The following is an 11,395-nucleotide window of genomic DNA, read 5'->3' on the forward strand; positions in this document are numbered from 1 at the left end:
GAGAAGGCAATTCTTTTTAGTTTAATGTACTTCTATATATGTGCACTTCACTGTATACCACAAGGCTTAAGTACTTGATAAACTTTAGAAAGCAATGAAGAGTTGTTGTTTTTTTTTAACAGATTGGACACTATCTTGGGAGGACTTATTCTAAAGAACGAGGAAGTAAGTAGGCTAGCTGAACCAGACTTTGTATCTGTGAAAAAGTGTCATTAAGTTTCACGAGAGCAGCACTTCACCACAAGGTTTGTTTGTTTTTCCCACCTGCAGTTGATGCCCAGCTGGATGATGTGGGTTTAAGTTTTGTGAAGAACTCCATCAGCGCCATAGAGACAAGAGGTGAGCCTTAGATATGTAAATATTGAAAAGCTTAGTTGACAGAATTACAAGGTGACCTAATTAGGGAAATATAACATTGGAATTGGTGGATAGTAACAGGTAACATGGGTGCAGTGTGCTGGTCTGTACACAAGGGGGCAGACTTGCTCCAGTATTAAAACAAAAAGCTGACTGGCAGATACTGCAGGCAGCATGTATTGTAGATAATACTAATGCCTTTCATTGCATAGCTCTAAAGTTCTTATTAATTAGCTTCAGCTTCCATGCTTATCTGACCTCTTTTTAAGTCATAAAAACAGTTTTGGTTTAGTCCCTCTCAACATTCTCAATATTTCTATATGCAAATGATTATCTGTCTCACTGAACTTGGTTCAAATTCTTAAGATATAGTCATGAGTCTGCTGTATACTTCCCACACAGAGGGTTGTTGTTGTGTGTGTGTGTATGTGTATATATATATAATATTCTTTCCTTATTCTTTATTATTTCATTGTTTTTGTTTGCCTTCTATTTTGTTATTCACGTTGTGTATTCTTTTCCACATAGAGCACTTTGCAACTTTATTTTAAAAAGTGCTATGCAAATAAATTTTCATTATTATTATTATTACTTATCAGGTATTAATGACCAAGGGCTGTACAGAGTTGTCGGGGTAAGCTCCAAGGTCCAGAAGCTTCTCTCATTAATGATTGGTAAGTTAAAGTCGATTCCTTTCTTTCTGTTCTAGAAATGTATTTGCATAGAGAGTTGCTGGTAAGAGCTGAATGAAGTAAAATTTTTAATTTATATGCTACTGCACTATCTCTGTGATATCAGGTTGCCCCTAGTTAGTTGAATGTGCTGACGTAATGGATGTGTCTGTCGGTGCGATATTAAAAAGATTGTGACTGACAATCAGCCCATGACTCAGCCTATCAGGACTAGGTCTCTCTAAAGTGCAACAGGTGCCTGGGTGTATCTTTGCCTCACTTCCATTCAGTCTTTTATCCCCCCAGACAACCAGAAAGGGTCCCTCTTATCCACGTCCTTGCACTTTTTGGCTTTTTCTTCATTAACACACCACTAAGATGGCTTCTCGTGTGCTCGTGGCTGGCTTAGTCCGTCAGTCGCCTTTCTCTATTTCCTTTATGCCGCTCACTTGTCTTCAATCCCTTTCACTCAACTTCTTTTCTATAGAGCTTGTCCTCTGTCCTTTCCATTGCTCCCTGTCTGCTCTCTGGTTTCCTGCCGTCTCCAGCAGACACCAGCTCACTTTCAGCTCTGTGTTCAGAATGACAACAAACTCAGGCAGCCGCCAGCCTGTCTCAGCTTCCTCTCCAAAACCTTCCAGCCTCCCAACCTGCCGACTCATGCTGTAGACTCCATTAACACTCTGCGGCGGCACTTTTAAGTAGTTTCTTTAAAGCCTGAGAATGGTAAAAGAAGCCTTCATCTGTGGTCTTGACATCCCACATTGTGAATGAGGGAAAAATATAGATGCGTGCACTTTAATGCTTGCTAATGTTGGGTTACTGATTGGCTGCATACAATAGATGGGATATTTTCATTAAGCGTCATTGAGTTATATTTTATCCCTGAAATTACTAATATCTATGGCAGAGGTAGTACTACTTCTACACAAACCAACACATTCACAAACATTTCATGCATACAACGGTTCACAGTGAGTGGGTGAAGCAAGCTTTAAACCCTGAAGAAAGACTTCGGATCCTCCCACTCCTCCTCCTTTTCATCTCTCACCCACCGACATGGCAATGGTCCAATCAGAGAGGACAGAGTGATGGAAAACGAGTCTCCCATCATATTACAGTACAAACAAAGAGAACGGCACCTATCGAATGTCAGGCAACAATATAACAGGAAGAAGACTGTAAAAGTGAGCTCCATTCTGTCTATGACCTGTCTGTTTTACAGTATGAGGCAGGGAAGTGTATGGTGTTGCTGAGTTAGACTTCTTGGTTCTATAGATATAATTGCAGAGTGCAGCAAATTTTAGGATTGCTGTGAGATATGTCCAAAGAACTACTCAATACATTATATATTTTCATGGTTTAAGGTGTAAATGACCATTAATGAAAACACTGGATGATGTGTCCAAACATGGTGGCCCATTTATTCCAGAGAGCCGACCAGATGCTCAAAAGGTTTATGTTGCTTCCAACTTCTGTTAATAATATCTGTTCAGAACAATGTCTTGAAACAACTCTGGATGACTTTAAAGGGTTAACTTGAATTTTTAAAAAAAACTTAGTTTCTACTGCGGCTACTGAGTGCACCTCTTTGAGTTCAGGAGTTCCGGTCAGCCTGTACCCTCTAGGCCAGTGGTTTCCTCCTGATGGTCTGGATTCCCACAAGGAGTTGCAAGGGAAATCTAAGGGTCAGGTTATGCTTATGCTTATGCTAACAGAACTAGTTTGTACAACATGTTGTCAATCAAATGTGTTTATATTTTTCTAGAGAGGGGGGAGACGTGTTTTAATAGGCAGACTTTTTTCAGACAGTCACTCCTGGACGACATTCATAGTGTTGCATTTGGTTGTTCACATGAAAAGTGACAGAAATAGTTGTGTAAAGAAGGAAAAAAAAGAGTTTGAGAGAGAAGTTTAAACCCTGGCTTCATTCTCACCTCCACCCTGCTCGCCAACCATGGCGTGAAGTGGGTGTGAATGTCGGATTGTCAGTTTCGGAAAGTTACATAAATGGTTGGACACAGAACCCCTAATCTGACATCCGAAAGGTGTGGGTATTTCTGAAGCTATTTGACCATCTAACAAGCACTTTAGCTTAAGGGGTCGTAAGATGATGAAAAAGATAGGAAAGGAAAAAAAAGTTGAAGCCAAAAATGTAGGAAACCACTGCACTAGACTGTAAAAGCTGGCACATTTGCTCACTCTTTTTACCAGCTGCTTAAGCTTTTCCTTTTTAAATTGTGGTACCGTTCAACTCGCCTACAACACATATGTCGCACAACCATGTGTTCCTTTTATCAGTTACTGCAAATGTCTACACTATTGTTTATTTCGGTTGTATCCAATATATGTTATTTGGTTATGGTTTTCTTGGACTCACTTTCACACTAATTGGACCTGTTTATCAATCCACCTATCCTTAGTCTTAAAAATGTGATGTCTGTCAGGAAATCTTCTAGTTTAACATTCTTTTGGAATGTATTTTTATGGTGAAACTGCATCGAAGTGTATTACAGGAGCTGCAGTTCCAACTTTAGCTGTTATGTTAAAGTCACGACACAGTGCATTAATGTCCTCAAGGGCTTAATTTAGGTAACCAATGTAGAATAACAAAGAATTACACCTTGAAACTTGCTGCTGCTTTGTGGTTAGCAGTTTTATAATCACTACTCCAACCGCTGCTGCCAAAAATGTGTTTTTGTGTCGTTGACCTAACCAAGTCCAAGCCTGTTTGTGTTAGATCAGACTACAGAGCCTGTGCAGACCCCATCAATCTCAACATACATACTTACGGAGGCACAGCTTTGGCTACAAAGACTCCACAAAAACATTTGCTTTAAGAAGCTGATATTGGACAGGCCGTTGAGTGGACCGAGCAGGCGGAGAAACACAGCAGTCTTCGCTGCAGTGCTTGGATGAAATCAAAAAAAAAATTTCCCAGTAACACAGACCACCTACCACCCACGAAGCTAAAGTCTGTGTGTTGACCTGAGCCCTGTACTGTACAAGTGTCTAACTCACAACACTTCACTGACACATTGCACTTCCACATCCTCTGTAATTCATCAGAGGTTACTTAAGGTGTGACTAAAGCCCCCTGAATTTTCAGCACAACACAGCCCTTGAGTCCCTGTGGAGTCAATGAAGTAGTAAGGGATTAATTAAACTTGTAATGAGTATAGAACCAGCAGCCCTCTACAGAAGCTATAACTTCCTTCCATATCCACTGGGGCTAGACTCGACCCCCAAGGCTACTAGCACTGCTTTTATCCTCACATGGCTAATTACAAGTTACATATTTATATTGCATATTTGGACTTTCTAGGCTGCCCACAAAATCTTTCTGTGGTTCATTAATGCGAAAAAGAGTATTTAGCTGGTGCTTTGTGTTGGTACCTCAGTCAATGAGCATTCATTCTAGTAAGAATATGTTTCATGATTGTGATTCATTCAGATGAGACGAGCAACGAAGTGGATCTGTCTACCAGCGAGGACTGGGACATTAAGACAATAACGAGTGCACTGAAGCTTTATCTAAGGTAAGGATTGGTGGGGTGAAAGACACACATAAACAAATGTAAACCATCCAGAGCTGCAACAATTAGTTGATTAATCAATTAGTCAGATGATAGAAAATGAATCGGCAACAAATTTAATAATCGATGCAAAAATGCCCAAATTCTTTGTTTTCTGCTTCTCAAAGGTGAGGATTCTTTACTTTGTCATACACGGTTGTGAACTTAATGTATCTTTGGGTTTTAGACTGTTGGCTAAATAAAACAATGTTATTGACAAAACTGTAAAATGTTAACCAAAAAAAACATCAGTTTCTACCCAGTAAGCAGTGATATATTGTTATTTGTCAAACATTTCTTAAACCTTTTGTTGTGATCTGTTTACCTCACCGCAAAACTATTTGGTTGAACTTCTACATTTTGAGCAATGTGACCCCTGAACACAGTTTGAGATGTAAGTTAAGTTTCGCAATTAGCTGTCCTCCTATTGACGCATTCAAACAGAGAATGTGACTTGACTAGTCCAGAGACACCTGTGCTTGGTGTACGATTGATCCTTTTGATTTATCTTATAAGCCACAAAACTGTAATATTCATTGTTGATATATGTCTGGGCAAATCTACTTCTGATCTACAAAAACCCCCAGTAGTTAATGGAAGATATATATATATATAATATGTCTTTTGACGAATATGATAGAGCCTCTGTTCACTTAATATGAAACATTTCATCCATTGTCGTCTCTGTCTTTTTTAAATGGCTACAGAGTTAATTATGCAAAGTGCCTTGGTATAATTAACTCCTTGTGAGGTCACATTGCTTACTGTATGCCTGTTCCACATTCAGCAACTCCTTCCAGGTTGACAGATAGTGTGGGTGAAGTTCAAAGATTAAAAATGTGGTTTGGTTGGAAGAAGCTGAGACAGTTTTATTTAAATGCCAATTTGTTTTTGTAAACATGTGCAGTTAGCAGCAAATTGAATTGGCTTTGCTTATTTAAATGAAAGCAAAGTTGTTTTTTTTTATAGTTTGGAGTTTGCTTTATTTCCATAAAAACCTGGTGAAAATGCTCACAAGAGGCTGATACTAATATATTTAAACAATTCAGGTTTATGCTCTGTCATCAGTCAGTATTGTCATGCACAACTAAAAAGTTGAATTAATAGTTACCAGTTTTGATTTATGTGCTCTTTAATTTAATATTAATTTCACTGTAAGATGTTATAATTGTGAAAATAATCTGATTTAAATGTAAAATTGGAAAAGCAAAATATTAATTATGAACAAAATATTGTCAATAATTAGTTGCAGTTTCATTAACAAAAACTCAAATAAAGAGTCATAGTATCAAAGCTATTGATATCTATTGACTGATATCTAGCTATTTAATTTCTCTCTTATTTTCCATGTTAAGTGGTGAATGATGTATATCAGCGTGGGAGCTAGGCCATCATCCATCAACAAGTATTCTGATCAGGGTGTAAATGAAATGTCCTATCCAAGAGGGTTAAAACTGTGTTGTGATAGGCTGGTTTTAAGCTTTGACCCTTTTTGAAGAAGCAGTTTGATGTAATGAGCTGTTGGTCATGGGACCCGGTCACACTCACAGTTTCAAAGTAGAGCAGAGTTTTACTGTGTTTAGTCAGACAATACTCACTGCAACATTTAGTAATTTTTAAACACTTGTTTAAGCTAACCTATCCATATTCTTATGCTATATTAAACCATGCTCAGTGTTGCTCTGTCTTTTACTTTGTGTCAGGCCTGCTGGAATAAAGCAGGGTCAATCTCCTCAGTTTCCCCTGAGGCTAAGTACCTTTGGCCACTGGCCAGCTGCAGTGTGAAAGTACCTTCAGATGAACTTGGTTATCTCAATGCGTGCGCCATCTAATTCCATCCCCTGGCCTGGCCACATTAATCATTGCTGTGTGCAGACCCTATAAAACAGTGTGCCGGCTATTTTTGTACCCCCTCGCTCACTTCAACTCTCACTTCTCCATCCAACCCCCACCACCCTTCCTTTTCTCTTTCTCTCGCTATCTCTTTGAAGGAGCCTCCCTGAGCCGTTGATGACCTATGGACTTTACAAAGAGTTTATTAGCCCTGCGAGTAAGTTTGACCACCTCTTATACCACCACTTAGTCTGAATACAGACCGTAATCAAACAGCAGTGTATAAACATGTGTATCAGTCTGAAATGCAATCATGTGAGGCACTGTAGTCCAATGCTTTGTTCTTCTTCAGTGAATTATTGAAAACCTGCAGTCAGGTGAAAAACAGTTAAATTGCTTTTTACTAACTTTTTGTAAACTTTTTACCAATTCTTTTAAAAAGGTAATAGTGGTCAACCCTCTTAAGTAAATGTTTCATAGTCTGAAGGCTGTTGTACTGTTTGTGTTTTGAATTCTAATTGGGATGTATCTACAGTGAATGTTAATCATTAGACTTTCAAACACTAAAAAATATAATAATGTGCTATACCTTTATGTCTAATCACTTCTTTTCAGAAATGTGTTACTGTCTACAGTCACTAACAAGTGTGGTAGTAAATCCCACCATCTGAGGACACTCTTGTCCTGTTTTGGTTGAGAAATATGAATATATATATATATATGTCTTCTACTTCCATTGAATACATCTGACCCACTCTGGTTGACCAAAAAAGTCTTTCAGATGAGTTTTGCTTGCACATGGGGTTCATTTTTGTCACTTCAGACTGTTTTACAACACTGCGTTTCTATTTCTAATTTCTGCCTTGTTTTAACCTGCTACTAAATATGTGTGGCCAAATAGGCAATCAAAGGTTAAAGCTAAAAGGTTTAGAATGATAGATATGGTGTAATTTGCATGCCCTCAAATGGTCCAGTGAGTGACCTTGAACAGCAAAAAGACACGTGGCTTTTTTTTTTTTTTTCACCCACGCAACATCATTTATGTATGAAATGTTTTTAAAGCAAGCCAAACTTGAATCGTATTACAACAAGTGCTATAATTGGATCAGGTTGACATTTTTATCAGGCGCTCGCAATGCCCTCATAACGAGGGGGAAAAAATGGATTAGCAATGAATATTTTTTTGATGGATGACAGCATCCATAAGAAGCTTTTTCCATGTTTAAATCCTTGTCGTTCCCATAGTAATGATATCTTGTGTGTGTGAGTGTGTGTATGTGTGTGTGTTGCTGTGTGGGCGGTCAGATGCCCATGTGTGAGGAAATGTTTAAGAGATGATCTTGGGGGTTTTAACACAACCCTTTTATACGGTAGCGACAGTAACGTAAAGCTATCTCCTTCGCCAGCATAGTGGTCCCTGCTGCCAAATTCTGGGAGGCTTCAGACCATATATCACTATCACACCTCTTCTTCACTTACTTAAACTGGAATGTATCATCCTCCAACCCTTATACTTGAGGATGTTAGCCTCTGATCATTGTGTCCTTAAAGAGCCACTAACTTTTGCTCTATGTTTGATTGTCTAAAATGCATCCAAATAGTTTTTGTAGGACCTTTTTAGAAGTAATAGAGGGTTTAGTTCCACTAAAGGACATTTGTCTGTTGTTTCTCTTCATCAAACTCTGAGTGTGCACTGCTCAAATCAACCGTGTAAGTTGTGTATTAAATTCTCTTTAAATTTGCTAATGTTGTACAGTTTTTGATCGCAGCTGCATTGGCTCTTTGCCACCTGAGGAGCACAGAGAAATCCTTGTTTAATGTGAGTGCATGGCTGCTTCTGCATTTGAACAGAGGGCGGTAGTCCAGAGTCTCGCATCCAAGCCATCCACTGCCTGGTCCACAAACTACCGGAGAGGAATCGACAAGTCCTCGGGCTGCTTATGAAGCATCTGGCCAAGTGAGTGTTCATAGTTCCTTGGTCATAGTTCACCCAATCTCCACCCCCTCTCTCTCAGTTCTCTCTTTCTGCTCTTCCTGTCTGTCTCCTCATTCTCACTCCACATGCTTTTTCTCTCTCTCTCTCTCTCTCTCTCTCTCTCTCTCTCTCTCTCTCTCTCTCTCTCTCTCTCTCTCCCTCACTCCCACTCTCTTCACTCCCCCTTCCCTGCTGTCACTCCATCCTCTCTGTCTACTCAGTGACTGCTGGGTAAGAAAATTGATGCTGCTAGCATAACATTTATTATGCCTTCTCTTAGGTCATTTTAGTGTACATTTAAAGTCATTGAAGGGGGATTGTGTTGCCTACCGTACCTGTTCAGCATGCTGTTGTGCAGCCCACCGGGCTCAAGTGAAATTAAATGGACCTCTCAAATTAAGTCCTCTCTTGAGATTACTCTACACACCCCTGGATGGAGCACTATTGTGCATCACTCCATTTGTGAGATTAGATAGGAAGAAAGATTTAAGAAATAATGTTAGCTAACATTACAAGGTTTTACCTCAGCAAGCTTTTTATAAACTAAATATGAGCAAATTGAAGATAAGTAAATAATCCCTCTTCCCTGAGGCAGTGAAAGTCTGGTGGATCTTATTTCATAGAAACCCGCTGCAGAATCAGGCTCTGGTAAAAAGGCAGCGCTATTGAAATTGAATTTGGATTATCCAGCGTGAAATTCTCCAGACTGGAGAGACTCGAATATTTTTCTGAAGTTGGCGTGTGTGCATGTCCTGCAGGGGAAAGAAGCAAAGCCAGAATTTCACACTGCTATCTGAAATGGTTTCAGAGATGTTATAAATGTGAGTTGTCACCAATGTTTTTGTCTTCAAAGGCATCCTTTGAAGCTATTTAAACTGTCTCTCTGCAGATGCACTGCATATCATCATATTTTGAGTGTGAAATCTCTTCACCTGTCCGTATAACTTTTATTTTTATTTTTTTCAACTAAAGGTTTTTTTTCTCCACTTTTTTTGACCTAAGATAAAGTTTCATCTACTGAAGGTGTCCCGTTTTCAAAAGAGATCTAGGACACATTTAATAAAATGTGTTATATATGTCAAAGGTTTTTACCTTGTTGTTGAGTCAGAATAGCCAGAAGTATTAATAGTTGTTTGAATCTGTAAGTCTTATTAGTGGCATATGTGTAACCTCAAGAAGTCTAGATATAAAAAAACTCTTATTTGTAATTTAATGTTCAGTGTAGGAAACTGTATAGGCCAAAATGTTCATGCATGACAAGTTCATATTTGGATTTAAGAGTATTGGCTAGGATTTGCTACAGCTTACTGTTCTGTGTTATGTAAAATGGCATAAGATGTGTTAAAATCCCTCATTTTTATTTGTCATTTCATATCAAAATGCAGTGACTGCTATGTATTCACAGTTCTCAGTGCCTCTGTGATGTGTGAAAAAAGAAGAAAGAAAGAAAAAGGAAAAAGATCAAGAAAAGGTTTAAACTTATCCATCAAGATAGCATTGATTGATATGTAGATACTTGAGGGTTTCCTGCAGTTCTTTTTACCAGAGATGGCCCTCTGTTGATATCATTGAGGGAAAAGAGCAGAGGAGCTGTTTTACACAGCAAATACCTTCACATGTACTGAGTATGGCTGTTGTTTAAGCTGCCATCTACAAACAAAACTGATCACAAGACGAGATGCTTCGAGATCTGGTAACTTACCACCTGTTTGCATAAAGAAAACTTGTACTGTATGTCAAGAGTCTTTCTCAGACAGTAGCCGAGCCATAGTTATCATTTCCCGCTATGTTTGGCTTCCTTTTCTTGTTTGCTCATTTGCTTAACTTTTCATTTGATTTTCTGAAACTCTTTAGTTTTTTTAAATAGCAATTAAGAGGTACAGTACAGAACCTTTTTTATGTGTTGTTCATTGTTAACCAGAACATCAACAATGAGGTAGGATCAGAGGTTTCTGTTTCTCACTTTAGTACAGTCATATTCGGTCCTAAAAGTTATTAGTTAGTTAGTTGGAGTATAATGTGTATAATGTGAATTGTTTTCTTCCTCAGTGTGGCAGCTAACAGTAAACAGAATCTGATGACCGTGGCAAACCTAGGCGTGGTGTTTGGCCCCACGTTAATGAGGCCGCAGGAGGAGACTGTCGCTGCCATCATGGATCTTAAGTTCCAGAACATTGTGGTGGAGATCCTCATTGAACACCATGAAAAGGTAACATTCAGGACTGGGATTTACCAGACCACAGTGCAGTATCAACTGTACTATTACAATATAAAACACTTGAAACTGAACACTCCCTGAAAACTGGAAGTGTTTACTCCTAGCACAAGATCTTCCAGTGGAAGTAATTATAGAAGAATAGAGAAACAGTCCTTCTATTGTATTATGTTCTATTGTCTCCCAAAATGCCTGGTTTTGATTGGTCAAATATCTACTGCACTGACTAATTACATGATTTATTCTGTCAGTGCAAAATTTTGTGTATAATTGATTCCACTTGCCATCCAGAAGTATATTTGCTAAAAGCTAGGAACCCTTGGCAACACAAGGTATAATCATAGCAACAAATGAAATCTGAATCAGGTGACATGACATCAGTAAGCTGCACACAGCACCTGTGTGTTTACCAACCTGGGTGGCGTGTAATTACTTGATACTGAAGGTTAATAAATGTGCAAGCAAAGCAAAAGATCTGATGTTCGTAAGTCCGGGTTTCTTGGCACTCAGAGCTTTCTTACTATTGTTTTGAAGTTTTGTATTTTGCTCTTAAGTTTCGATTTGGCAGTTTCTGTTGGCAGAGAAGTGCACATACTGTACTGTACCTGACACCAGAATTTCATTTGGGGAAGAGTAAGTGTCTCAATTAGGGTGACTGTGATGCTCTTCTCTTCTGTAAGTCCTGTTTGTTTTCAGGATTTTCAGACTGGTGTATATTCACATAAAAATCTTGCCTAATCCACCCGAAAGTCTGCTTGTTTGAGCAAAT

General features: G+C 38.8%; 1 protein-coding gene across 3 annotated transcripts in view; it reads left to right on the plus strand.

The window, feature by feature from the left end:
• arhgap10 (Rho GTPase activating protein 10) overlaps positions 1-11,395 on the plus strand; it is a 48,388-nt gene that overhangs the window by 20,834 nt on the left and 16,159 nt on the right. For all 3 annotated transcript variants that reach the window (XM_051386048.1, XM_051386047.1, XM_051386049.1), the window contains exons 12-18: positions 123-165; positions 271-339; positions 957-1,031; positions 4,483-4,567; positions 6,595-6,653; positions 8,288-8,393; positions 10,461-10,620. In XM_051386048.1, coding sequence (XP_051242008.1) covers positions 123-165; positions 271-339; positions 957-1,031; positions 4,483-4,567; positions 6,595-6,653; positions 8,288-8,393; positions 10,461-10,620 — 597 coding nt within the window. The remainder of the gene's footprint in view (positions 1-122; positions 166-270; positions 340-956; positions 1,032-4,482; positions 4,568-6,594; positions 6,654-8,287; positions 8,394-10,460; positions 10,621-11,395) is intronic.

Source organism: Dicentrarchus labrax, unplaced genomic scaffold, assembly GCF_905237075.1.
Source record: "Dicentrarchus labrax unplaced genomic scaffold, dlabrax2021, whole genome shotgun sequence".
Lineage (NCBI taxonomy): Eukaryota > Metazoa > Chordata > Actinopteri > Moronidae > Dicentrarchus > Dicentrarchus labrax.